Source organism: Stegastes partitus, unplaced genomic scaffold (genome assembly GCF_000690725.1).
Source record: "Stegastes partitus isolate 25-593 unplaced genomic scaffold, Stegastes_partitus-1.0.2 Scaffold120, whole genome shotgun sequence".
Classification (NCBI taxonomy): domain Eukaryota; kingdom Metazoa; phylum Chordata; class Actinopteri; family Pomacentridae; genus Stegastes; species Stegastes partitus.
This window is the reverse complement of record NW_007577851.1, coordinates 96,716-121,656: the sequence shown is the minus strand read 5'-3', so window position 1 is coordinate 121,656 and position 24,941 is coordinate 96,716. Positions and strand designations below refer to the sequence as shown.

Below are 24,941 nucleotides of genomic sequence, written 5' to 3'. Positions count from 1 at the left end.
GAAAGTTCAATTATATATGAATGCATCCTGCTTTTGGGTAATTCAGCTGTCATATAAATTCAAACAAATTTAAAGCACTTGCACTGCAAAGTCTTTCCAGCCTGGTCAAGTGCTCATTTGTTGCCTTTCCCCTCATGGGGCAAAGCTGCTTAGAGCAGAAAGGAGATTACACATAACTAAATATACAAACAGAAAACACTGCAAAGCCTGTGTGACCGCTGCCTCTGAATACACACACACACACACACACACACACACACACACACACACACACACACACACGTACACACACACACACACACACAGACCTTTTTCGAGACCCAAATCTGTGTATAGATTTGGGTTTCTATCTGACCTGACGCTTTCATCTGCACATAAATACAGTACTTAAACAGTACATGCGACAAAAAGGTCTGCAACAGCCTGCAGCTTTACTCGGTGGGGATTCAATCCTCTCACATGAACAGCAGTTAACTTGTACGCACACAATGCTCTGATCTGACTCAGATTCATAAATATAAAACTCCATAAGCGAGACAAGCAGCCTTTAAAGTCTGTCTTTCTCTCTGTCCTGTATTACAGTCAGTTAAGAGTTGGCCTTTGGTTGCGCACTCTTAAAAATGTTCGATTTTTATAACCGTGAGCATAAAACCCGCGGGGAGAGACAGACACAGGTGACCTTTGGGGGAGGGGAGGTCACTGAATGTAATCTTTCTATAAGCAAACCGAGGACTCAGCAGCCGGGGGAATACATGCACAGAGCAGACCTCGCTCAGCAGTTGAGACGGAGTGTGAAAGAGAGAGTGAGTGAGAGACAGCGACAAACATCCCATCAACCTCCACACAACCTACATGCTCAAGGCATTTTAGGCCTGTGTGTAAAAATACATTCTTAGGGTTCAGCTGAAGCCAACATGAGGTTTTAGCAGTCTAACAAACTGAGAGGGTATTTTTGAAGTTCTGTTTTATTAGAACAAGACTCCATCTTTGCGTTTGTACTGCGCTTTCATCCTGAGCGTCAGTGAAGTGATAGCAACTGGAAGAATTTCATACAAAAACATGAACTTTATTGGATACCCGCTGAGCTTGACTGCTAAATCCTTGTATTAGCTTTAATGGAAATTCACTTTTCTCACTGTTAAGACAACACTGGATTTTGTTTCCCATCTCTTTCAACATTAGGAAGAAATGTTTTCAGGGATGATGTGGAGAGAAGGAACAATGGCAGGGACTGATGACATTGTACAAAAGGGCATGCACATATTGACAGGCTTGGGGAAAAAAAATGTCCATAGAAGAGGAGGGACGAAGGTAAAATAAGCAGGTTTCCTTTAAATGTTAGAGTTTGATAAAAGAGATTAAACTGATGTTTTTACACGCTTGCATGAAAAACCAAGCAAGAGAGAAATTAGGTTTTGTGCACAGTAACACAGTAACCTAAGGACTCACATTTTGATTTTGCCTACTAAGCACATGCTTACACACCATCATGAGAGATGACATGATGACACATGTGCATGCATCAGGGAAAAAAAAGATCTGAAATATGGAGCAACACTTGGATCTGAATCTATTTGCAAAGCTCTCCAAAGCCGTTTCAATATATTTTTTATGACATCACTGCCCCCTGGTGTCTGGCAAAGAATGGTGCATTATTATAAATTTGCACTGTACAATGCAAGAGAATATGTGACTATCTTGTTTAATTTCACTTTGCAAAAACAGGATGGAAAATAAAAGCACAGTTCTTCTTCAACAACATGGCTATGTACTCGTTGAAATAACATTTCCATTTTACATCACAGTCAAAATAAATCTGAGGAGATGGGCAGTACATAAGCACAACTTTGAAGGAAGAGACGCGCTATCCTACCTCTGCATGCCACGAGTCTAAATCTAAAACCAACCAGACTTTCTTTATTGGCTTTACAAAAGCATTATTTTGTAATTCTGCCACTTCAACTAATGAAAAGATGCTCAGATCTGTTCAGCAATTTACCACTGACAGGCAGGAACGTCATTGGAGGATAGAGTCAACCTGGAGAGACATTATATTTTTTCACAACAACAGCCAATACTTCTTATTGGTGGATAAATATAACCAATCATTTACAGTACAGTAAAATACAAAGCTCTCTGTTTTAGAGTGGTCTATAATTTAGACAGAATCAAAACTGAAAATAAAATTAACTCAAATAAATTTGACCTTGTGTGTTATTACATATATACAGGGGTTAAATTGGGCTTTGTGAGGACAGGGAGCGCTTGTCGAGTGAGGCTGGTGTGGCAAACTATTCATTTCTTCGGTACGAAGTAGTTGCAGTAAAAATTAAACATTGCGTTCAGTGGATGTGGTTTGTCCAGAGTAACAATGGCACTGTTTGGTAAAAGAGATGATGCAGCTGAAATTTCTAAATGTGATTTTTTTTTTTTTTTTTTTTAAGTCAAAAGGATAAATTCCTTTCACGTCCATTGTTTTGGTGAAATTTAAAAGCCAGCTTTCTCAAAATAAATCTTACTATCTAAATAGACAAACACGAAGATTCTCATTTTGTAATTATTTTGTTTGGGTACTTTCTGTACCATCTGATAATTTGGATGCAGCAACATTTTAGATGAATTAAAGAAAACAAGGTAATGAAGCTCTGTAAAGTCCCAAAAGACAATAATACAACTTCTCAAATATAGAGACCAGTACAATGATGTTTTCATTATAAGACTGACTGCCTGGTGCTCTATTTTTTATTTATTCAACTAATGGATGATAACTTCATGCTTGCACTACCACTCTGGAAAATATTATGCACTTAACCACAGGAAAAGCTATTATGACTTTTCAGAGGAGAATTAAAAATGCTGGATTCATCCTGAGCATAACCACTGTTGTCATAGGGTTGGTCTGATAAGCAATTTCTGGGCTCTGGATATTGGGGACCATTTAATCTTTTGATTATCTTTTATCTTTTGAATATTTTAATTTCACACAGCTGTACCACATTTGTGCGAAAACAGTGGAGATGCAGATGGTGTTTTTTGTTGGTCTGTTCTTTGCTTTTTATGAGTTTTTGGGGTCCGCGTCTGGCGAGCCATTCAGCCATAGTTCTATTGTTTTTACATTTGTGAAACAGCTGTTGGGGCTGAGCCAGACCAAGCCACGTCGTGGGAGAGACCGGACATGCCCAATGAGCTGTGCAGGAGGAAGAGGGGATGCAGGGCAGAAGTGAAGCGTCGGGAGAAAAGGAGACGCTACAAGCCGTCCGTTCGTCCATCATCATGAGAAACATGAGGTCTCTCCATAACAAGCTGGAAGAGCTAACAGCTAACAGCACTGACTGGGCTGCAGTGGGAGTATCGGGAATACAGCTTTATGTTGTTCACGGAGTCATGGCTGAACAAACTCACTCTGGACTCGCTCTCAACTTTGGACGGATTTCACCTGGTCAGCTTCAGGGAGAGTGGTAAGAAGAAAGGCTGGGGACTCACTATGTATGTGAATTAGAGATAGTGTAATGCTACCACGTTAGTGTTCAAGAGCAGCGCTGCATGAAGGATGTTGAACTGCTGGCGGTTGGTTTGCAGCCGTTTCACCTGCTGAGGGAGTTTTCGCACATCCTGGTGATTGCAGTTTACATTCCCCCCTCGGCTGAGGCTGCTGCAGCCTGTGAGCTTATCCATAGCTCAGTGTCCCAGCTGCAAACATCACACCCTCAGTCTCTGATCGTCATCTCAGGAGACTAACCATACATCACTCTCTACCACTCTCCCTATATTCAGCCAGCATGCGGACTGCCCAACGGGAGATGGTGGGGCCTTGGACCTGCTGAAGATGCATATTACTTAATTATTGTTATTTTCTTGTACTTTCTATATTTTTGGATGCTGCTGTGGCGTGTAAATTTCCCAGGTCTAAAAAAAGTATTTTCTACTCTATTTTATTCTTTTGATTTTTAAAAATAAAGCTATGTTAGGGTTTCAAAATTTGTTCAACACTGCACACCCAAACTCAGCTCCGGTGGGCTCCGGCCCAATTTAACCCCTGATATATAGAACAAATTTGGATGTAGTTATTTTACAGTTGCCTTGAATAAAATTTTAAAGCACAACCAAATAAAACTAAACTTTAAATACTTTAAAGTAAGTGTTCATTAATAACTTCAGGTGAGACACAATAGGCAATCCTGGAACAAAATGAAAAGTGCAGAAGCATACATTATTATAAGTAATTTTAAATGGGATTGGGGCCTATGTCAGGCTCCTGCTGATCATCCATGTAGTAAGGATCTCCCTGGTGGACTCTGTGGTTGTGCACCCTCAGGTTCCCCCTGTGCGCAAATCTCTTTCCACACTCTGTGCAAGCAAAGGGTCTCTTTCCCATGTGAACGTCCCGCTGGTGGGCTCTTAGGTTCCCGCTGCGGGCAAAACGTTTACCACACTGAGCGCAGCCAAAAGGCCTTTCCCCTGTATGTGTGCGCGTGTGCACAGTGAGCTCAGAGGGAGTGAGGAAGCTCTTGTCACAAAACTGACAGGGATGAAGTCTGACTCCTGTATGGCGTAAAAGGTGTCTGCGCTGGTGGGAGGGGTAAGTAAAACACTTTGTACAGTATGGGCAAGTGTAAGGTCGTCCGTTCCCTCCACCTGGAGCTGGAGGATGGCTAAGAGTGTTTGTGTGTCGCAGAGTGAGCGACTGTGAATTAGACTGAGGCCGGAGAGGGTCTCTGTTGCTGAAATTTGCAACTCGCCGTGTGTGATTGATGGGACCTCTAGCAGCTCTGTCGTCCCTGGGTCTCCATGGTGATTCACCAGTAGGGGCTTGGGGTTGATCCTGACGAGCCCCCCTCTGCCCGACGCCCTGACCCTGGACTGAGTTCTGATTGGAGTTTTGGTTCTCAGGCTCCTGGTCCAGGAAAGGGAAAGAGCTATCGTCATCCTCATTACTGGTCTCGTCTGAGCCAAAACTAGGTCGGAAGCACGGTGCGTCTGTGCCAGTGCTGCCGCTAGCTTGACCAGAGCAGCTGGTGCCATCTGCCTGCAAGTTCTCCAGACCAGACACCCCACCTCGGGTAGCGTCCAACCCCGGTAACCACTCCCCTGGTTGAGCTAAGCTTGGGTCTGGCCTGGGGGAGCAGCGTCCACTCTGGGAGATGGAGAGAAAAGGTGTAGAGGCTTGATCCTGGAGGGATCTCTGGTCTGCACTGCGATTGCTCTGATTCCAATGAGATACTGCAGAGAAATTAGGGTGCAAAAAAAACAATTTATACACTTTCATCTCTCTACCTATAATAACATTTTACTGCACCCCAAAAAGACATTTGAGTGTTGTTTTGTTAAAACAATAATAGCCTAAAACAACAGTGAGAGCGGTGACCTTCTTACATTTGGTCTTGGCTTGTGTAGTAGACAAGGCATCGATCTGCCTCTGGCCCCCAGCAGCAAGACTTCCCTCTGGGGCTAACACTGTGACAGACAAGGCCGGTCGTGATCCAGCACGCTGTAAAGAAAAAGTTAAATAAGTCTGTAAGGTGTAGAAAAGCCAACAGCAAGGCACGATGGATGTATCACTTTGTGCGACTTCTTTAGAAAATGTGAAGATTTGAATGCTTTAGTTTATTACACAGCTAATTTTTGAGTCATGGAGAGGCAGGACAGGATCTGACCTCGTGCTTTACTGAAGCTCCATCCTGACCCGTGGCCTCCTCTTTCAGTCTGCTGAGGCTTTGGCTGTTTCCTTCTACTGGGTCTGAATGAGAAGATACATCCTTTCCCACATTCAGTCCTGTGCAAGAGAAATGTGGTTGGTCAGTGACAGTAAAGTCTACTCAATCAGGGACAAACCGGGTTAATTTAAAACGCATTTGAGCAAGAGATACGCAGGTATAGATAGCAAAGTGGATAAATTGCTCTAAGACGAGCCAAGGTTATGAGCCCTTATTACAATTTTACTGTTCTGCTCTGTGAAGACAATAACCACACTGAGTAATACCTGCTCCTGTCAGGGTCTGTTGTCTCAGGCTGCCCTCTCTGTCTCCTGATGACATCTCCCCTTCCTCGCTCCCTCCTCCCTTCGCCTTCTGCCTCCTCTCGACTTTCTCCAGCTTGCACCGGAGGATGGAGATCTCCTCGGTTTTCTGCGCCAGCTCCGCCTGCTGTTCACACAGGCTGCTCTCAAAGATCTTGGCGATCTCGCACACAGCGGCTGCAAGCAGCGAGTCCATGACGGTGGCCAGCTGAGCATGGAAAGCGCTCCTCACTGACTCCATTACCCTTTGTTTGGCTGACACTGTTTTAATGCCAGCGACTGATTGACACCGCCGTTTTCTTCTGAGGTTGGCCTCCAGAGGCAGGAGACAGACGATGTGGCTACCACTGTACACTCCTCTGCCCTGACACCTAGAAACTGCCATGAGATGCTGCCATGCTAAAGAGCTAACTCACGCCATTTCCAGCTGACGTGTATCGCAGCAATTTGCTTTTCAATAACGAAAACTCTTGGTGGTTTAATATCTCCTGACTGTCAACCTGTGCTGCGCTTTAGTGATCTTACTGAAGCTATGGTGTCAAAACCAAGCTAACGTTAACGTCACTGTTAAGTACGCGGATGACAAGCACTGCTGTGTACTGCAGGGAGCCCGTTTGCATTGTACACGAACATATATATAGTTGACTTGTAGCTAGCTATAAGAAAACAGCGTGTAGACAGGTAATGCAGTCAGTAAACACCAAGCTAGCTTACGTTACCTTTGGTTAACGTGTAAACAACGAAGCCAACGAAGCGTAGCCTGTACTAGCCACTTCTGGCTAACACAAAAACTAACTACGTAAATGCAAATTAAAACACCCCAAACCACTGGTAGGCAATACTGCTGATAGTCGGTGGCCAAATTTCTTCACCCGCTGACATTAAATCCATAAAGACTTGGAGACATGCAGCTTCTCATCGTCTGGGCGACCAGGTTGTACCTGTGACGAGATCTTCACGAAGTCTCGCGATAAGAGAGCTGCAGGTTTCAGATACTGTAATGAAGGAATAAAAAATAAATGCGTAATGTAGATATGCTTTCAAATGAATTGTTTACCCTTAAACCCACATTGTTTGAAATAAAAAACGATTATCCCCACTCATGTTTTCTTTGTAAATATGCAAACAAGGTGTAAAATATGAATTTTTTCATGTAAGAATTTTTTCAAAAGAAATAAATTTGGTTTGGAAACAGTGTTTTTTGTTTTGAAACAGTGACATATGATGAGGCATAAAAGAAAGTAACAGAACTTCACACATAAGAAATCTTCAACAGTGTATGGTTTTCAGATATCCATCGACAAACAGCAGAAATTTATACACAAAATATCCAAATTACATTATGTCCAACAGCGATCCTCACAAAACCAGATCCAAAATTCTGATTCCACAACCAAGCACAATTTGGGATGAAGGGAAAAGCACCAGTTTTGATTAAGCCCAAAAAGTAGACACATATACAGATTTACTTATAATTATTAGACCACTTGCTGTTTTCTTTACAAAGTCTACACAACATGAAAAATGTCAATACACAGAACAAAACACAATATATTGTAAACTAACATTTTCTGAGTCACCACTATTTTGTGCATAAGCTGTATGTGTAAATTCAGCAAATAATCTAAATTATCATTCAAAACTGTCTGAAAAAGAGAATTGTCAGATGACGAGAGGAGAGTTATTTTTGTGCTTAACAAAGAGAAATACAATGAGGGAGCCATTGCTATCCGGCTTGGAATCAGCAAAACAGCTGTCCATTACAACCTGAACTAGAAAACAGAACATGGTTCCACCAAGAACCACAAGGGAAGAAGCAGAAAACAGTAGTCACAGTGGTCTAATAATTATTCCAGAAGCTGTACAGGTTTAGATGATTGAACGCTACTTTCGATAAACCAATGTCACCTCATTCATCAATACACTGTACACGGCAAAACAACTGACTTTTAACAAGCAGAAATGTGGTTGTGCAGCCTCTACTGAGGTAGCTTCTCTTTCAGCATGTACAACATAGACCAATGTGGTCATTATTATAGGTAAAGAGCATGTCTCCTTTAAGGCAATGTTGGATTTACATAACTTTTGTGTCAATTGTTTCCCAATTTGTCAGGCATGCACTATATTAGTTAAAATCACATATTTTTCTCAACTCTTGAGAAGATAGTTTAACTGAATTCCCTTTCATTGCACAATATATCACAACACTGGCTTTACGTTTACTTTTAATGTAAAACACTTAAAAACATTAGAACAAGAGTACTCGGAGGTGGACTGGACCCCTCTGAACATCAACAGTGACACTGTTTTATCTCTGTGTTCTTACTTTAAATCTTACTCTAAGATGTAATTTCGCATCAGAATGACATCTTTCTGACTTGCCATTTGAAGTGAGCATTATGGTCACCAGATTTGTTTTTCTTTACTACTTTCTAGTATTGAAAGAAAGAAGTGGGCTGTGTATTCAGTAACCTAATGATTGAGCATCAAAGTATGAAAAAAGCAACAGAACAGTGTAACTTGAGCTTTCATCTCTCTGCAACAACTTAAATCCAGCACCTGACAGCTTCCAGGGTTTCAGTGTCCACAGACAGGTAATGTTAACTATATACTTGTATCATTTGTAGCAGCTCCATAGGGTTCCTGAGGCATCCTTCAGTGCAGTGTTTGAGGATACGCTACTCCTTCTGACATCCAGATGAATGCGTATGAACTGTTGCTTCTGTGTCGATACTCCTCTCACACTTCTCATCCTTGAGTGGTGTCACAGGAAAACTGCACGTTTTTTTGTGAATGTACAGCTGTGACTTAGCAGGAAACTTTGCTGGACACTTCTCGCATTTGATGGGCTTTTCCCCTGTATGGATACGATAGTGTTCAATCAATATGTTTTTGCTTTTAAAAAACTCCCGACACACTAGGCAGATGAAACCATCTTGGTGACGTTCACCCATTGTTTGCCATCTTGAGTTTTTGTCTGTACTGCCTTGTCTGCAAACTTCATTGTTGTTGTTGATTCCTTGACTTTTGCCTTTGCTAGAAGCAATCAGATCCTCTCTATTAGTTTCATTCCCTTCTACGGGCCCTGGTTCGCCATTTCTGTCAATGGAATTCATGTGGCCTTTGTGACGTCTCTCCATGTGCTGTTTTAGAGACTGCTTGAGGCGGAATTCCATTGAGCACACACTGCAAGAAAATGGCTTTTCACCAGTATGAACACGCATGTGTTGCAGACACCTGGAGCGGAAATTAAACTTCTTGTTGCAGTACGTACAGGAATACCTATTGGTGGCTTCATGTCCCTGAGTGGGTAACTCATCATGGTTGCTAGAGGAAGGTGTGCCCTTGTTCTCAGTGATGGTCTGTTTTTTGCTTGGTCCAGGTGTTTCTTCTTCATCACAGGAGGTTTTCGGAGCTCTGGCGGCTTCTTTTTCCAGCAATTGTTTGAGCTTTTTACAAGATGTTTTGTGACATCTGAGAGCACTGAGTAATCGGAATGGTTTTTTGCAGCCTTGGCATCTCCTGTGTGAGTTTGCATGTATATTTCGGCCAAATTTTGTGTCAAATATCTTCTTGCATATCTTGCAGGAGTATGTCATTTTTTCATCATTTTTCACAGTCTTTTCTTCTGTGGATTTAGATTCAGTTGCTGCACTTCTTTTTTGCTCTCTTTTGCTGTTGGCTGTATTTTCTTGTTCTTCTCCTGTTAGACTTCTCATTCCTCTTTTAAGGCCTTGAAAACTTGTCAGAGCAGAAGAGTCCTGATTGATGTCTAGGAGCAATATTTTCATGTCATTTCTCATTGGCGCACGTCGAGCTCCTTGGCCACGCGTTCGTAATTTTCTGTCCTCGGTGTGTTTATTCCTCTCCTTTAAGGTGGAAACTGTGAAAGAAAAACATTGCACGAAAATAAAACAGGTTACATGAATATAATAAACAAAACAATGAATTATGGAACAAATTGATTTAAGATCAACACTGCAACAAGATGTAAATAATTTCTATAAAGCTTAAAGTAGAACAAATACATTGGTTGGGAAACACAGAAGATGTAATGTTTAAAAACATTGAGCCACACTTAATCCTATAATTGTATAATTGTAATGTTCCCCCCTGCCTTCGCCCTAAGTCGGCTGGGATAGGCTCCAGCCCCCCCGCGACCCTAGTGAGGATTAAGCGGTGTATAGATAATGGATGTATTACAGCGGTACATCAATTAAAGTGGTTGGGTCACCCATTTAAACATAAACAAAAGGAATTTGTAATCCTTTCAGCAGTGAAAATGGAATTTAGTAAATTTCACAGTAATGTATCTTTTCATGTTCTGTTTTTCAGCAACAGCTCTGATAAATTTAAACATGTGCTTGATGGCTACTCTGCATATCTTGGAGTCCTTCTGGGCAAGGGTTGTATGCATCTTTAAAAGTACATGCTGTGCTTCCACAAGATGTTGCTCAGCACATGAATAATGATGACTGACACTTTACTGACAGTCTACATCAAGTACGATATATGATCAGATAAGAAAACTGTAAATACAAACGTGAAACTCTGTGAATGTCAATATGCAATGCAAGAGAGCAATCCTCAATTTGACAAGAATCATTTGCAGCAAAAATAATGAATAAAACAATTAGGAAGGAAACTCACTTCTCTTGGATTTCCTGCCATAGTTGTTGTTCTTCTTCTGGCAAAAGTTCATGTCATAGTCAGCCACCTTAAAAAAAGGACATTATTGGTTACATCTCCAATGATTAATAATGCAAAGTACAACGAAAACAGATGCGCCCAGTGCTATCGCTGGATAAGCAGCAAATATGATAGAGTATTTCTTTACTTTCATTTTGTTTAAATGTGAGGAAGAGTGATAACCATACCTTATAACAGAGAACAATGCATGTGTAACTCCACATCTCATCAGCTATCCTACATTATGCACATTACTGCTCATGTCTGTCTCTTTTGGAACCGTTGTGTTATTACTGTGCCTAAAACGGTTCACAGTTTTGACAACAGTCAACAACAACACAAGAGTGTATCTTTTTTTTTTTTTTTGCTTCTTTTAACAACACAGCATTTCAGGATGTAAAAAAGTGCTTTTCTCTTCAGGTTAATGATGCTAAACTGTAGATTTTCCCCTTTAGTTACACACCTCATGCTTGTGGATTGGAACGTGCGACACAGGAATGGACAGGCGTCGCAGTCTTACTATGGGACAAATGTTGTGGCCTCGCTTGGTCAAAGTCTCGCTGCCCAGGGGAGCACACCAGTCATCAGGTACTGCACAAAACCATACACACAAACGTAATTAACCTGCATGCAGTAATGTGACTCATCTCTCTATACTGGCAGTTCTTAAAAAATGTTATTATGTAACTATATCTATATCATGAATATCTTTAATGTTAGAAGGCAGAATAATTAGTCAAACTATTAATCACATTTAAACATTATACCTTCAAAATCAATCTCAGGAACATTGGATGTTTGTGCTGGGGCATCTCTAAGAGCATCAGGTTGTCTTTGTGTTGGATTTGTCCGAGTTTTATTTGTCTCTGCTCCTTTGTTTCCTCCAATCTCGAGGTCCTTCAGCCTGAGCTCTGCTGTCTGTAACTTTATTTTAAGTTGAGCAATCTCTTCCCCTTTCTGCGCCATCTCCATCTGATGGTCATATAGGGTGTTTTCAAAAATCGTCATTACTTCAAACACAGCTTTCCTCAAAACGGCATCCATAGTTGTGGTCAGCTGGGCCCTGAACCCCCTGGTCAGATAGTCAGACATCTTTGAAGATGGCAGACTTGCAGCTTACAAACGTCTTTGAAGAGAAAGCCTTGTGTGATGCTGTGGTGGTCCTTATCTCCTAAACACAGATATAAATTATCAGGTCAGTTACAAAAAAGCACGCTGGAGCGCTGCTAAGTATTCTTTAACCCAACACATGGCAGGCAAAAACATTGTTATTTGTTTTTTTTGTTGTTTTTTTTTTTAAATGCACAGTGCAATTTTTGAAATTCATGACATGTTTGTGTATTTAAATACAAAATTAGGTATTATTTCATTTTATATAACACTATTTCAGGAAATGTTAAATAAAAAATATAATTGCAAACCAGATTTTTATTCCTTGCTATATTCTTAAGGTTTTGACAGAGAAGTTTAATTATATATCATTCATAGCTTGATTTGATTTCTAAGAACACTATAAAAGCGTATCTATTTTTCCCTCAATGCTGACAGTATTTTTTGATTCTTGGGGTGATACAAAGAGAGATCCAAAATTCCCTGGCTTTCCATAATGTTCAGGTCAATGCTTTGGAAATGTATGCAAACCAGCACATATACAAGTAGATTATGTCTTATTTGCATATTTAAACTTAAAATGTCAGAAGACTACTGAAATACCTGTCTTAATTTAATTAACTGACTGAGGAAGTTTTAAGGTGATATTTATTAATTACGTTTGTTTTTCCCATATTCTCCATCAGTCACAACATATACACACAACTGTCAGGATACTAGTAACTCCATGCTACTATTAGGTGAGACCATCAGAAAGTAACATTAAGATATAATGATATAAGATAGAGAAACAGTATGTAGTTATCAAAGCCACTGAGCCAGATGATTTGCACTGGTGTTGTTAGGCTTGAGCATCCGCAGCTATAGCCCTGAATGTTTTATGAATAGCCCCAGATATCAAAAATAAGAATAATTAAAAAATAATAATAATAATAATACCAATAACTTAATCTGTCATTCACATCATGGTTTAAATCTCTCTAAATAATATGATATCACTGATCAATGCAATCAAATCAAATACAAGCAGCCTATGTTTTGGATCCTCTGTGTGTCATTCAAGCAGTAGATCAACTTTATTTCTCTTGGCAAACTGTTTACAGAGTTTGTCATTGTTAGGATCTGGTAGTAACTACCTAGCTATTTCACTAAGGCAAGATTTACAAGCTGTGGATATAAGAAACTTTTTCATTAAGAAAAAGGGGGATCCTGTTGGATAAGTTCCAATTAGGGACAACATGGACAAATTTAGTCATATTATTATTAGTTATTGAGTCTATGTATTCCATTATGGGTGAACTTTTTTTCCTCACCAGCATCTGCATCTGTTATAACATTATCTTATCATTTTAATTTGAAATGAGTGTTAAAAAGCAATGTTATATACCAATTCATTTCCAGTTGGAGGGTAAACCATTGTGTAGCTAACTGATTCTCTCAACATTTTTGTCACAAGGCACACCTTTACATGTGATTTATAGCTCTAAAAGTAATTACAAATGAGACTAATTCCAGGGTCCACAGTCCTAGAACAGACACAAACAGCCTGTCTAACATGCACTCCTTGTGATATTAATGTGGATAATGGCCTGAGAATAAAGAGAAAGATGGATTACCGTACTTTACCTAGAGCACAGTCTCATATTTAATATTCACTTTACTGTGGGGTAATTTAAAAACTGTGCTATTATTAGGTTAAAATCTAAAGACTTCTGGGCTGTGCTAAGCCTTCAATGTTTCAATATCCCAACAAGGTTTCTCTCTCAGCTTTCATGAAACACCTCACCGTTAGCTTTAGTGATGACTAACACACATCGATGAAAGAACACCAGTCCATGAAGTCTGTTACTGCTCACACATTATGTTATTTCAAACATGAAAAATCAATGCGATGACAAAAAGTACATTGCAAGTTACGCTTTACAGTGAAACTAATGTTAAAGCAGAAAATTAAAGTACTTACTGTTCGACACCGGGAGAACTCCTGCACTGCTGTTTAGGTGTTAAACGGTTCAAACTTTGCCTTATAGCTATAAACTTGTTATACCAAGGGTAGACGACTCATCCGCTTCTAGTGTTTCATTGTTTAAAATGACGCATTTATTTCTTAGTCGTTAACAAACCTATAAACACCCATAACACCCATCCGCCATTTTTACTCAAGACTCCCAGGAAGCGAGGAATGATGACGTTTTATGCGTCATCATTCGTCGACCCGAAATATTATTGCAAATTATCCTGCATATTTTTATTGCACTGAACAATATTTGAAAACAATTGTAATTTAAAAATAAAATACAATTTGTGTAGTTTAAACAGTTTTTTTTAAATTATTATTATTAATAACGTTTTTCGTCCGTCGCTCTCACTATAGCAACCACACAGAGATCCTCTGGCCGGCTACACATCGACATATAACTGACGGGAGTTTATTTAACTGCAAGTGAGATCCAATGTATTTTGTGTTAGCTCAGTTTATGTTTCTGTTAACTGAGCTTGACTATAGGGGTGCAGAGTTAGTGAAGACACGTGTAACCGAACGGGGACAGTTTGTACTTTTCCCGCCAGGCTTCGCTGTGACGTTACCAGGAAGTGTAGGCTGCACGTTCGTTCCGGTGCTGCAGTCTCTGATATAAACATATGTGTAGTGAGAGAAAAGACAAGTACTGTCAAACATAAAATGAGCAAATCACAGAAAATAAACTCTATGTGATAATGCAACTTTATAGATATAAAACAATCCCCATGAAGAGAGAAGGAATAGATTTATATCATGTCATTTCATCATTAGAAGTGTTATTCTAGCAGTCAATAAGATGTTTGCCAAATGTTCGCTGCACCTCTTTAACAAATGTTCCTCAGCAAGATTTTTGGAAAGTTTTCTTGAGGTCCACCAACTGTTTCCTCTTGGGGGAAAAAAATTGTCTCAGTAAGCATTTACAAAATGTTCTGCAGACAAAATGTTGCCTGAACATTCCCCAGACATTCATAAAACATTCCCCAAACGTTACGACTGGTTTCACAGAATAACCTTCAAGGTACATTTCAAAGACGTTGTCCACACGTGCCCTGTTTGCTGGGAGTGCTTTCTAATGTCCGTGAATTGATGGACACATTTTCCATCCAGATCTGATCTGAAACAGGATTAACTACCTGCTGTTACGCTCTTTTTGCTGTTTCTATCGAGAATACAAATTGTTTTTGTGTGACTGATGTATCTGAAAGTAGTTTCTGAAAAATGGTGTGCTTATGATGCTGAATTGGTGTACGTTACACATTAAAATAATGGGTGATGTGACAAGCCAGTGATTAACTTGTATTCATGATTTTATCTGTAACTTCGGAGATTCTGTTTCTTATCCATACACATCATTATTATAAAATCCTGCAGCCATTGGTTCTGTGTTATCTATATTTGCTGAAGGCAAAAGCCAAAACACTGAAATGATGGCCTTGACACAAACATTACCCAGTTCAAAGGGCAAGTCGAGTGAGAGACAACATCCAATATATAACAATATAACATCAAATATCTGTGAACAGACAGCTTTCTTCATTTTCAGCCATGATGATATCACAGAAATGTGGTTCATGACAGTAGCATGTGACGCACAGCAGTACTGTTATTATCTTGTGAAAACCCAAATAAAATCATTCTTTGTAGGGTTAATACCAGTTACCACTCCATTTCTACACTGGCTGCCAATAACATAGGAATAAACACATATACCAATTGTTGCAATAAGCTGTACAATATAAAAATGCTATCTGAAATACATGACACAAAATTGACAGAGAAAAAAATGCAAGTGTAAAGTATACTTTCACTGTATATTACTGCAGATGACTGAAACAAGTATTGCAACTTTCCCTCACATCACAAGAAATCAACGATGCCAAACAATTGGAGTATTAAAGTTAATCTCTCCCATTCTGTTAATAAACACCAGATCAATGATAGTTTTAGTGTCAGTACACGTTTAGGTGCTTGTGGTTAAGCAAAGGTTTCTATTTTTATATTCAGTTATTACAGTGATAACTTCAAGTAGGCTGAACAAGATTTAACTGATAGTTAATCTTTCACCATGACACTGCAATATTTTTCACATAGTCATCATACAATTCAACTACTGCTAATCTTGAGTCCAGAGATAAGCTTTTCCAACAGAGGTTATTAAAAAGTTTGAGGCCAAAGGTTATGTGAACAAAGTGCTGTGTCATGCCTGACAGTATTTTTTATTAAAGACATTTTGACATGTAAATGTAACAAAAGCCCCCATGTAAATCAAAAAATAAATGATGACAGAATTACATTTAGTTGTTTCAGTTTTAGGGTGCTTGTGTTGTGTGTGCTGCCTGATTTGCTTAACTACACAGAAGCACAGCCAGATGTTATAAGTTACACTGGCATTTTTTCTGCTGCAACAGGTAAGAATCTCTGCAGTAAAAAATGCTTTTTATAGTTATTAACTATGCCCCACATTATAAAAGATCTATTATTGCTCAAAAATTTCAGAGTTTAAGCAAAGTTTAAACACAGAGCCTGTAAAAATGTTGTAGTTCTTTGTCTATAAAACCAAGAAAAACACACATTCATCCATTGTCTATCAGATGTGCTTTATTGCATTTAAATGGGAAAGGATCAGTGCAAAGCTATAGGGTCCAGGTAAGTGCTTTTGAAGATACTCATACAGCATTTGATTGGGAGGAATTTTGACAAAGTATCTTTGCTTCTTTATTTCATTAGTTGTTACGATGCTCACACATGTTAGGAACACACTGGAATGATCTTCTATTTCAGTGTGTTGACCTCCGTCTCAGCCAAACGTAGCGTTGTTCCAACCCACCATGGGTGCGGACAAGTCTATAAAGACAATATAAACCCTGAAATAGACACCAAGAGAAATAGGTTAATGAGGGCCAGTATTAACAGAGAGCAGTTATGCACAATACAGAGGAGTCTGTGTGTTTCTGTCGCCATATATATATATTGAATTATGTGCAGCGAATGTGCTGGTTGTTGTGTGTATTTGATACCTGTCAGGAGAGACGCCCAGGTGTTTTTGGAGCAGTCCACACAGGAGTTGGGTGTACACCTTGTTTTCAGCACCACTGATTTTGCCAATGCTTTTGAGGGAACAGAGTGCGCAGGGGTCTGCTTTTCCTCCAAAGGTCATATTTTGGTCAGAGTTTACGTGCACAGCAATGTACTGGAATACACAAGAGAGATGCAAAAAACTTGGGTCAGTCCCAAATGGGTGGATCAACAATGAATAATGTCAGTTTTTGCATTATAACAATAGTAGCCAAATATTGAATATAAACTACGACTACACCAAATCCTTCAGCCAACCCCAAAGAAAGTCATGAGAAAACATTCTAAAATTTTGTGATTTTTTATCCCCACTATATTCACTAATTGTCTGTTTAACTTATAAGTACAGAAATACCAAAATACGTTAAAATGTTTTACCTGATTTCTTTCTTTCTTTTTAAAACCAAAAACAACCTTGAATTTAAGGGCAGGATAAAATGCAACCATTTATTTAGACAAATCGATTGTTTCTGCCAGACTACCGCAAGAAACTTATATTCTAAATCTGATCTAGTTCCTTTCATGTTGAACGTAATTAAACCTTTGCTTATCAGTGTTATGAAGAAACATGAAAATCACTGACACAAACTATGAATGTTGATGGCAAAATAGCTTAAATATTACACCAGCTTAGTCTTGATTTGAACTTTCTCGAAAGAGGTCATTCTGAGCAAAAGCGTTGCTTTTAATCTGCAAACTGTGGCCACAGATTAATCATATGCCAACCTCTGCTTTGTGCAAACAGCCAAGCCTATGCTTATATAATTGTACAATAGAGAAAAACAAACACAAAAAACCTAACATACTCTCAAAACACAACTGGGGTGAAGTTTAACTTATTAGCTCCAACCCACTACATGTCTGCATACCTCATATCTTAATGTTTCCTGTTTGCACCAAACTTTGTACTTTTATATCTATAAAGAAACTATGAAGCACATTCCTACAGAGGAGCCCTTCAGTGTCAATGTGCATGTGAGCATAAATGGTGCAGGACTAGCGTGCCCTGGCCTGCCTACCTGTGAAGGTTTGCCCAAAGCTTTGGTCAGCTCCGCGGTAGCCTCGGACAGAAGAGCCGCTGGCACGGCGCTTCTGGCAACGTTGGTGTTCACCTCGAATATCGGCATGATTACTGATGCTGAGCTCTCTCCTTCCCCTCTTCTTCACAAGCTGCTACTGACGCCGATCTGCTCACAGGCGGAAAAGACGACAGCTTTATCTTCCTCTGCTGCAGACCTAGGATCATGTGACCAACTCACCACAGCGCCTCCATCCATCCTGGATGACAGACACAAACACAACGCCAACCAACAGGAAGCTTAATTTTTTGGTGTTGTTTCCTATTTCCTTATTTATTTAAAAAAAAAAAACAAACAAAAAAAAACAATCACCAACACTACTGTTGAGCTCACATCACGCAGGGAATAATGTGTGAAACCTGTGTGAATGTGCTTTTTCCAGGGTGCGGCGGCTCTTCGGTGTAGGGTAATTACGGTAGCACGCATGCGCAGTGTCCTCCAGCATCATAAGCAGCGCTGAAAGGAGGCGAGAAGGAAAACAGTAGCAGAGAGAGAGAGAGGGCAGAAGTTGGATGGCGCTTTCCTTTGTCGCCGCGTCTCTGCGCTCAACAACAGCTGCCAGGCTCCTCCGTGATCCGTGAAATCCCACCGTGTGTCGTCATTTTACACCTAAGTCGCTTCTCCGGATTTCATCAAACAAACGGTGCGTATACAAAGCTAATTTAGCCGAGCTGCTAGCACTTTCCAACGTTACGGAGGCTGCTGCTCCCCTTTACTTCAACATTACTGCATGTAGATCAGTATTACAAGTTTACTAACAAGCTAGCCTGACGTAGCTCGTGTATTTGGCATTTATGAAGCTGCTGAGTCACAGTTTAATTAAACAGCAAAAGAACAGTCTTGATTTAAATTGTAAAACAGATGGAATAAACGTAAGGTTAGTGAGTGGATGCGCGGAGACCTGTCAGAACTATTAAGATTTTGTAGCGCCAAGCTAACTAGTCAAGTTAACTGACACTTGGATGCTTGGTGCACAGTGATGAGACAGTGTGAAACTTTAGTGACCTCTGTTAGTCAAGTGTGCAAACTGTAATTACGATAACATGGATTGTTGCTGAACCACCAGCAGGTCCCGAGATGATGGAGGAATCGGTGACCACGTTTGAGACTCATCTGACGGCTGTGATGGACAGTTTGATCCGAGCCTCGGTGTGTGAGATCACCAAACTCTTCCAGGAGACGGTGAACGACTACCTGGTGGAGCTGTCCCTCAACAGGAAGGAGAATGAGACGCTCAAACTGCGGCTCAGGCTCACCGAGAACAAGCTGAGGACGGAGCGCAAGTACGGCATGGGCTGGGCTGCGAACCGCCGCAACGCCGGACTGGAAGCGGGGACGGAGGAAGAGGCAGCTGGAGGGCGGCACAAACGAAAAGTTGACACGGCCCGTAAGTTTTTTTTTTTTTTTTTTGCATGCATTGATGGATGTCTTGATTGGAGTTTTTTTGTGTTATTTTTTCCCCCAGCTTACAGCACCTTTAATTCCACAGTTGTCACATTAATGAAATTGCACCTTATCAGCACATATTTCAGTGGTGTAATTGTGTTTTTCATGTGAGAAACAGTGATCTTGCTGTGCAGCAGTGGCTCATGTGAAGACGCACTTGTTTTGTTGGAAACCATCTGGCAAGAGCTGATCTCTCCCTCCCTCCCTCCTCTCTCCCTCCTCCCTTCCCTTCCCTTCCTCCTCCGCCTCCTCTTCATGATCGCTCCCTCTGTCCTTCACCTCCCCCTCTCCTCTCTCTCTCTTCACTGCATTCTGTCCCTCCCACTCCTCTGTGCTTCTGCTCTCCCTCCCTCCCTGCCTCCCTTTCCTGCCTTGCTCCTCTCCCTCCCCCACCTCCTTCACTCTCTCTCCACCTCCTCTTCCTTTCCTCTTCTCCCTCCCCCACCTCCTCCTCCTCCTTCATCACGTTGCACACACACACACACACACACACACACACACACACACACACTCCCCCGCCTCCTCTTCCTCCCCCACTCCTCTCCTGCTTCTCTTCACCACCGCTGCCGCCACCGCCACCCTCCATAATTACATACTCCCTCTCCACTTCCACTTCTCCTCTCTCTCTCCTCTACTCACCTCTTCATCCTACCCCCATCTTTTTCCCCTTCAACATGTCCTCTCTGTCTTCCTCCTCCGCCTCCTCCTCCTCCTCCTCACCCCCATCTTTTTCCCCTTCAACATGTCCTCTCTGTCTTCCTCCTCCGCCTCCTCCTCCTCCTCCTCCCCCCTCGTGACCCCCGCCAACTCCACTTCTTCCTCTCTTCTCGGCCTCGCTCCCTCCTCTCCTCTCCTCCCTGTCACATGTTTTCCCTCTCCTTCCCGCTCTCTTGTCTGTTCTTCTACGCCCCCTCTCTCCTCACTCGTTCATCATGCCTATTCCTCCTCCTTCTCCTCCCCCCTGCTCCCTTTCCTCTCTCCCCCAACCTCTCTTCTACTCCCCTGCATTTCCAATCCCCTCGTCTTCCCCCTCGTCTCTTCCCTCCTTCATCCCTCTCTCTTGGCCTTCCAATCATCTCCTCCCACTTATCTCTCTCTCCCCCTCATATTTCATTCGCTCTCCTTCCTGTCTCCCTCCCCCTTTTGCCCTCCCTTCCTCCTCTCTCACCTCCCTCCCACCCTTCCTTCATCACCCCCTCCTTCTCCACAGGAGGCAAGTCAAAAAAGGGCCCAGCAGCAGCCTATGGCAAAGGCTGGCCTGGAGGTGTGTGGGAGGAAGGAGGAGGAGGTGGTGGAGGCGGCAGCGGCGGCGGCGGTGGTGGTGGTGTGGGAGGAGGAAGTGGAGGAGCTGTGGGCATGATAGCAGGAGCAGGAGGAAGAGGGGGGAAGGAGGCCAGAGAGATGTACCTCATCCAGTTCCCCCGGGATGAAGAAGATGAGGGAGGGATGATGGAGGATGAGGAAGGGGAGGGCAGCCTCAGCGGTGAGGGGGAGGAGACGGCCAACATCAAAGAGGAGGTGAGGGAGACGGGCTTTCTCAGAGGAGGAGTAGGAGGAGAAAGTGGCACAGCATCTCTGCACCACTCAGCAGCTTCATATAGGCTGAGAAAGAATGTAGACAGAAAAACAGAGAGTGAGATAACACACACACACACAAACAGAGTTTTGCTCGTAATTTTCAGACATCAAGTCACAGCAGAGATGTAGTGGATAAAGAGAAGGCTATTGATTTGATATTTAGCTTCCAGAGGAGCCCGTTGAGTGGGGCTCTTCACATCTCAAGTGCAGCAGCTTTTAGGGAGAAATACTACTGCTGGAGGTGAGAAGCTTTGTGCTGTTCCGCCACATAACCAAGTGGCATGGCACAGATCCACTCTTCACTTCTGGATTAGAATGTGCAGAATGTGTTATTAGCCATATTGTTCAAAGTGTTTTAAAAGCTAATGAAATAGCTTTAAAGAAATGTAGTCAGACTAATAGCTTTATTTTTAGGCACTTTGCAAACATATGAGTTGGTATGTTCATGAAGTTCAAGTCAATGTGTAAAATAGTATTTACAAATTCAACATTGAATACCTTTTTCCACCTGGCCTCAGTTGTTATAGCTCTCTGTGCTTCTTTATGCAGTTTCCTCAAACAGAGGGCTATCAGCCTGCCTCTCTCCAGCTAATCAAGGAGGCTTTGAAGATGGATCCGCCCAACCAGAACCTCCACGCTTGCTCCAGAGCCCAAAGTGAAGGTAATGAGCCCAGGACTCACTGATTGAGGGAGGGCAAGTTAGTGAAATGTTCAGAGGACGATAGTTTGAAAGAAAGTGGAAATGATTGCTCACCCCAGCTCTCTCACTCACACCTCCTCCTTCTGTCTACTCAGGAGAGCTGTCAGATCGTCCACCGACTCTTCATCCAGGGGAGAGGGAAGAGGAGGACTGGGAGGTGGACTCAGCAGAGCCGTCGGACGGGGGCATGACGATGGATGAACTGAGAGGTCTGGAGTCTGCACTAAGAGCTGAGAGAGGCCGTGAGCAGGCTGCCATGACGACTTCTCAGCCTGTGAGCCCACACCCAGAGGTGGTGCGAGGGAGCGAGATAAGCTTGGCCCCGAAGTACATCGGCCTCGATGGGATGGAGCAGGACGGAGAGCTGGAGCCTCAGCCACCCACTCTGCAGAGAGAGGACCAGATAGGGCAAAGCAGGGCGAAGGACGGTGTGAGGGCTGGACTGGTCGGGGGAGTGGAGCTAAGGTCAGGCTGGTCGAAAAAGATCAGAGACGGGGATTCAGTGTCTGGTGAGGATGTGGTGGAGCACGGAGAGTCGGAGCACCTGCCCCACCTGTCTGCTCCAGGGAGCGTCGGGGAGAGCGGAGGGGAAGAGGAGGGTAGTGGGGACCTGCTCCACTTCTGTCCACAGTGTGGAGGAGGCTTCACTTCAGAGGCCGAGCTGGAGGAGCACCCCTGTCCACTAGGGGGTGCCCATTTACAGAGCAGCGGGGGAGAGGCGAGCCTTTTCCCCTGCGCCCACTGTGGCAACACGTTCAGCCACGCCTGGGCTCTAAAGAACCACGAGTGTGCCTGTGCTGCCGAGCGGCCGCACTGCTGCGAGATCTGTGGGAAGCGCTTCACGCACTCGCGCTCTCTGGAACGCCATCATCTGGTGCACACGGGCGAGAGGCCGCACCGGTGCCCGCAGTGTGGACGCAGCTTTAGTCGCCTAGGCAACTTGGAGCGGCACCAGCGGATCCACACAGGTGAACGTCCGTATGGTTGCGAAGCGTGTGGGAAACGATTCAGCCGTGTGGAGTATTTAAAGAGACACCAACTCATACACAACAGTGAAAAAGCAACACTCCAGTGCTCCAACTGTGGAAGGGGCTTCAATGATGTGGAGCAGCTGAAGAGCCACCAGTGTTTTTAAAGTCTCCTCCTTACAATCTCTGATAGAACTTGAAAGAACGAGCTGGTTTTTAATCGACTGAGATAGAATTTAGCCGATGAATGTGACTGGTACATGGTTATATTTTTCTCAGTAACTATCTTTGAAATAAAGAAGCACAAGCGTGTGTGGATGATTTTGTCGAGTAAATAAAGAAGGCACATGTCCAAAGTTGACTGGAAGTCGTTTATACATGGTGTTTCTGTGTAAGAGGAGAAATACAATCAATCTCAGCCATTCAGCCATTGTAACTAGTGGTGTTCTCATTTGTATGTATGTACAAAACTATGGCTTATTTATGATGATGAATAAATTGTGCATTTTTATCTTTTTATCAATTAACTCATGTTAAAGCTGATGGCCTTGTTTTTCTCTGACAATATAATTGACAGTTTGGTATTTTGTATGTTTGTGTTTTGGTCACATTGTTAAGAAATAAACATTTCAATTCATCAGAAAGCTCTTTACCCATTTCAGTCTTTACTCACAAATGATGGAGTTGGTGAATATGTTACAAGATCATATTCATCATAAATATACTTTTCCAGCCCTGATGGCAACAGTTTGATAAAACATTTACTGCGGTATTAAAATTTGGTGTTTCATTTTTGGTTCCGTCAGTGAGAAGTGAACATTTAAATTCAAGCAAAGACTCATCTTTTTTTTTTTTTTAACCTACTTTAGAGGAAAATGGTGAAATGCATTTTACTGAGCATCAAGACCTGGAAGTCAGTTTATTTCCAAGTAGAATACCTGTGACTTGGATATATTCCAGGTCTAACATCCTTTAGTCACACCATGACAGTCTGCTGACACACGACACTCTGATCATATTGAGGCCTAAAGCACAAAGAAGATGTTGCAAACGCTTCAGGAACTGACTGAGCAGTTTCTGCTTGCTGGCTGCTAGAACATGTTGTCTTGTGCGTGTCCCGTCCAGGATCAGGTTTTTTTTGTTGTTTTTTTTAAATGTCTGGAAGAACTGAATGCCTCTTGCAACATTTCCCCTGCAGAGTCTGTCTTCAGCTTTATTCCACTTTGTCTACAAAAATGAAGCATCATGGGAGACTTAAAAAACATGCAGAGCTATGTCTTAACTGCAGTGAGATGCTTATAAAGCTTAATGATGAAAACAGTCATTTTGATTAGAACTGTTCTTAATCATCACTAGCAGCTGTTTAATGCACCCTCAGACGTTGATTAGCAATTATCTGATAACTGATACAATCACACAATCACACTTCACTTAGCAAGTCAGCTGTCTGTTTTCTCTGTTTGTCTCTCACTGGTTCCTGTGTGATCATCCTTCTGTCTCTGAAACTCTTAGTTGTGGAAACCATAAAACACTATGAGACTAAAAGCTCCACTTAGTGCTTCTATTATTTCTCAACTGTCTGTTTATGGCAAGTCTTTGGCCTCTTTGTGCGGTTTTTGCTCAGTTGGTTGGCAGGAAAATCCTCATTTTCAGTTGTTGTGCTTCAGTGTGTCAGCTTAACTCTTGTTGTTAAGTTGTTCTTAAAAAAAACTGAGAAATTCCTCTCAGGCTTGCACCACAGACACCAGTTTCCCACCTCAATGTTTTCTTCTTATACATTTTTTTCTACTTTTATAAATGGAATGTTTGGCCTGTCCCACCACAAAGTTAAGCAGCCGCCACTTTTTTCCTTTTTTTTCACTGCCAGATACAATTTCTACCAAATTTCCATGACACTGAATTAACCAACTTTTTTTTGAAGTTTCAAATGACAGTTCCAAAGAAAGTGCATCAGTAGTTTGTTTATTTCCACTTGATGAAGAAGATAGCACATCCTGTTGCTACATGTGATTCTGATGATCAGGTGATGTCTGAGGACACCCTCTGGCGTCGCTCCTCGACTTAAGCACCTTTTGTTTCCCCTTGTCCTCTCACCTTTTGTCACTGATTAGCACCTATATATAAAACAACCAACTACTGTATTTACCTATGTAAATAAATGTACTCTGCCAATGTTCTGGGTTGGCTTAGCTCTTAAGACCTGGCGTCCACATGCATGGACACCACATTTTGGGTTATATTACCGTAGTAACATTTTTTT

At 41.9% G+C, this 24,941-nt stretch overlaps 5 protein-coding genes across 5 annotated transcripts in view; 2 read left to right on the top strand and 3 right to left on the bottom strand.

Annotated features, from left to right (window-relative positions):
* Positions 1–3,913: 3,913 nt before the first annotated feature.
* LOC103354776 (early growth response protein 1-B-like) lies at positions 3,914–6,907 on the bottom strand. The gene is made up of 4 exons (XM_008278307.1): positions 5,981–6,907; positions 5,655–5,773; positions 5,374–5,488; positions 3,914–5,220 (listed from the first exon to the last, which is right to left on the bottom strand). Exons 1-4 carry the CDS (start codon positions 6,399–6,401, stop codon positions 4,226–4,228), a joined length of 1,650 nt encoding a protein of 549 aa, XP_008276529.1. The 5' UTR covers positions 6,402–6,907; the 3' UTR covers positions 3,914–4,225.
* A 266-nt stretch (positions 6,908–7,173) lies between these two features.
* LOC103354775 (zinc finger protein 84-like) lies at positions 7,174–13,980 on the bottom strand. Its single transcript, XM_008278306.1, has 5 exons — positions 13,779–13,980; positions 11,473–11,876; positions 11,169–11,296; positions 10,667–10,733; positions 7,174–9,899 (listed from the first exon to the last, which is right to left on the bottom strand). Exons 2-5 carry the CDS (start codon positions 11,795–11,797, stop codon positions 8,695–8,697), a joined length of 1,725 nt encoding a protein of 574 aa, XP_008276528.1. The 5' UTR covers positions 11,798–11,876; positions 13,779–13,980; the 3' UTR covers positions 7,174–8,694.
* Positions 13,981–16,413: 2,433 nt separating this feature from the next.
* mif (macrophage migration inhibitory factor) lies at positions 16,414–18,057 on the bottom strand. The gene is made up of 3 exons (XM_008278300.1): positions 17,930–18,057; positions 16,853–17,025; positions 16,414–16,699 (listed from the first exon to the last, which is right to left on the bottom strand). The coding sequence occupies exons 1-3, from the start codon at positions 18,035–18,037 to the stop codon at positions 16,633–16,635; spliced, it is 348 nt and encodes a 115-aa protein (XP_008276522.1). The 5' UTR covers positions 18,038–18,057; the 3' UTR covers positions 16,414–16,632.
* A 63-nt stretch (positions 18,058–18,120) lies between these two features.
* cabp2b (calcium binding protein 2b) overlaps positions 18,121–24,941 on the top strand; it is a 40,225-nt gene continuing 33,404 nt past the window's right edge. Inside the window, exon 1 of the mRNA XM_008278304.1 lies at positions 18,121–18,127. The gene's annotated coding sequence lies outside the window, so the exon portion shown is untranslated. The remainder of the gene's footprint in view (positions 18,128–24,941) is intronic.
* On the top strand, positions 20,779–23,420 carry LOC103354771 (zinc finger protein 135-like). The gene is made up of 3 exons (XM_008278301.1): positions 20,779–20,953; positions 21,563–21,674; positions 21,809–23,420. The coding sequence occupies exons 1-3, from the start codon at positions 20,792–20,794 to the stop codon at positions 22,846–22,848; spliced, it is 1,314 nt and encodes a 437-aa protein (XP_008276523.1). The 5' UTR covers positions 20,779–20,791; the 3' UTR covers positions 22,849–23,420.

Bases quoted from the DNA above. Each gene is read 5' to 3' on its own strand.
- LOC103354776 (XM_008278307.1), bottom strand. From the start codon at position 6,401: ATGGCAGTTTCTAGGTGTCAGGGCAGAGGAGTGTACAGTGGTAGCCAC. The intron at 5,774-5,980 runs GTATTACTCAGT...TCTCTTGCACAG, and splicing joins ACAGACCCTGACAGGAGCAG to GACTGAATGTGGGAAAGGAT. The intron at 5,221-5,373 runs GTAAGAAGGTCA...ATTTCTCTGCAG, and splicing joins TACACAAGCCAAGACCAAAT to TATCTCATTGGAATCAGAGC.
- LOC103354775 (XM_008278306.1), bottom strand. From the start codon at position 11,797: ATGTCTGACTATCTGACCAGGGGGTTCAGGGCCCAGCTGACCACAACT. The intron at 11,297-11,472 runs GTATAATGTTTA...GGTTTTGTGCAG, and splicing joins TCCTGAGATTGATTTTGAAG to TACCTGATGACTGGTGTGCT. The intron at 9,900-10,666 runs GTGAGTTTCCTT...TTTCTTTCACAG, and splicing joins TGGCAGGAAATCCAAGAGAA to TTTCCACCTTAAAGGAGAGG.
- mif (XM_008278300.1), bottom strand. From the start codon at position 18,037: ATGCCGATATTCGAGGTGAACACCAACGTTGCCAGAAGCGCCGTGCCA. The intron at 17,026-17,929 runs GTAGGCAGGCCA...TGTGTATTCCAG, and splicing joins CTTTGGGCAAACCTTCACAG to TACATTGCTGTGCACGTAAA. The intron at 16,700-16,852 runs GTATCAAATACA...TGTCTATTTCAG, and splicing joins CTGGGCGTCTCTCCTGACAG to GGTTTATATTGTCTTTATAG.
- LOC103354771 (XM_008278301.1), top strand. From the start codon at position 20,792: ATGATAGCAGGAGCAGGAGGAAGAGGGGGGAAGGAGGCCAGAGAGATG. The intron at 20,954-21,562 runs GTGAGGGAGACG...TTCTTTATGCAG, and splicing joins CGGCCAACATCAAAGAGGAG to TTTCCTCAAACAGAGGGCTA. The intron at 21,675-21,808 runs GTAATGAGCCCA...CTGTCTACTCAG, and splicing joins CTCCAGAGCCCAAAGTGAAG to GAGAGCTGTCAGATCGTCCA.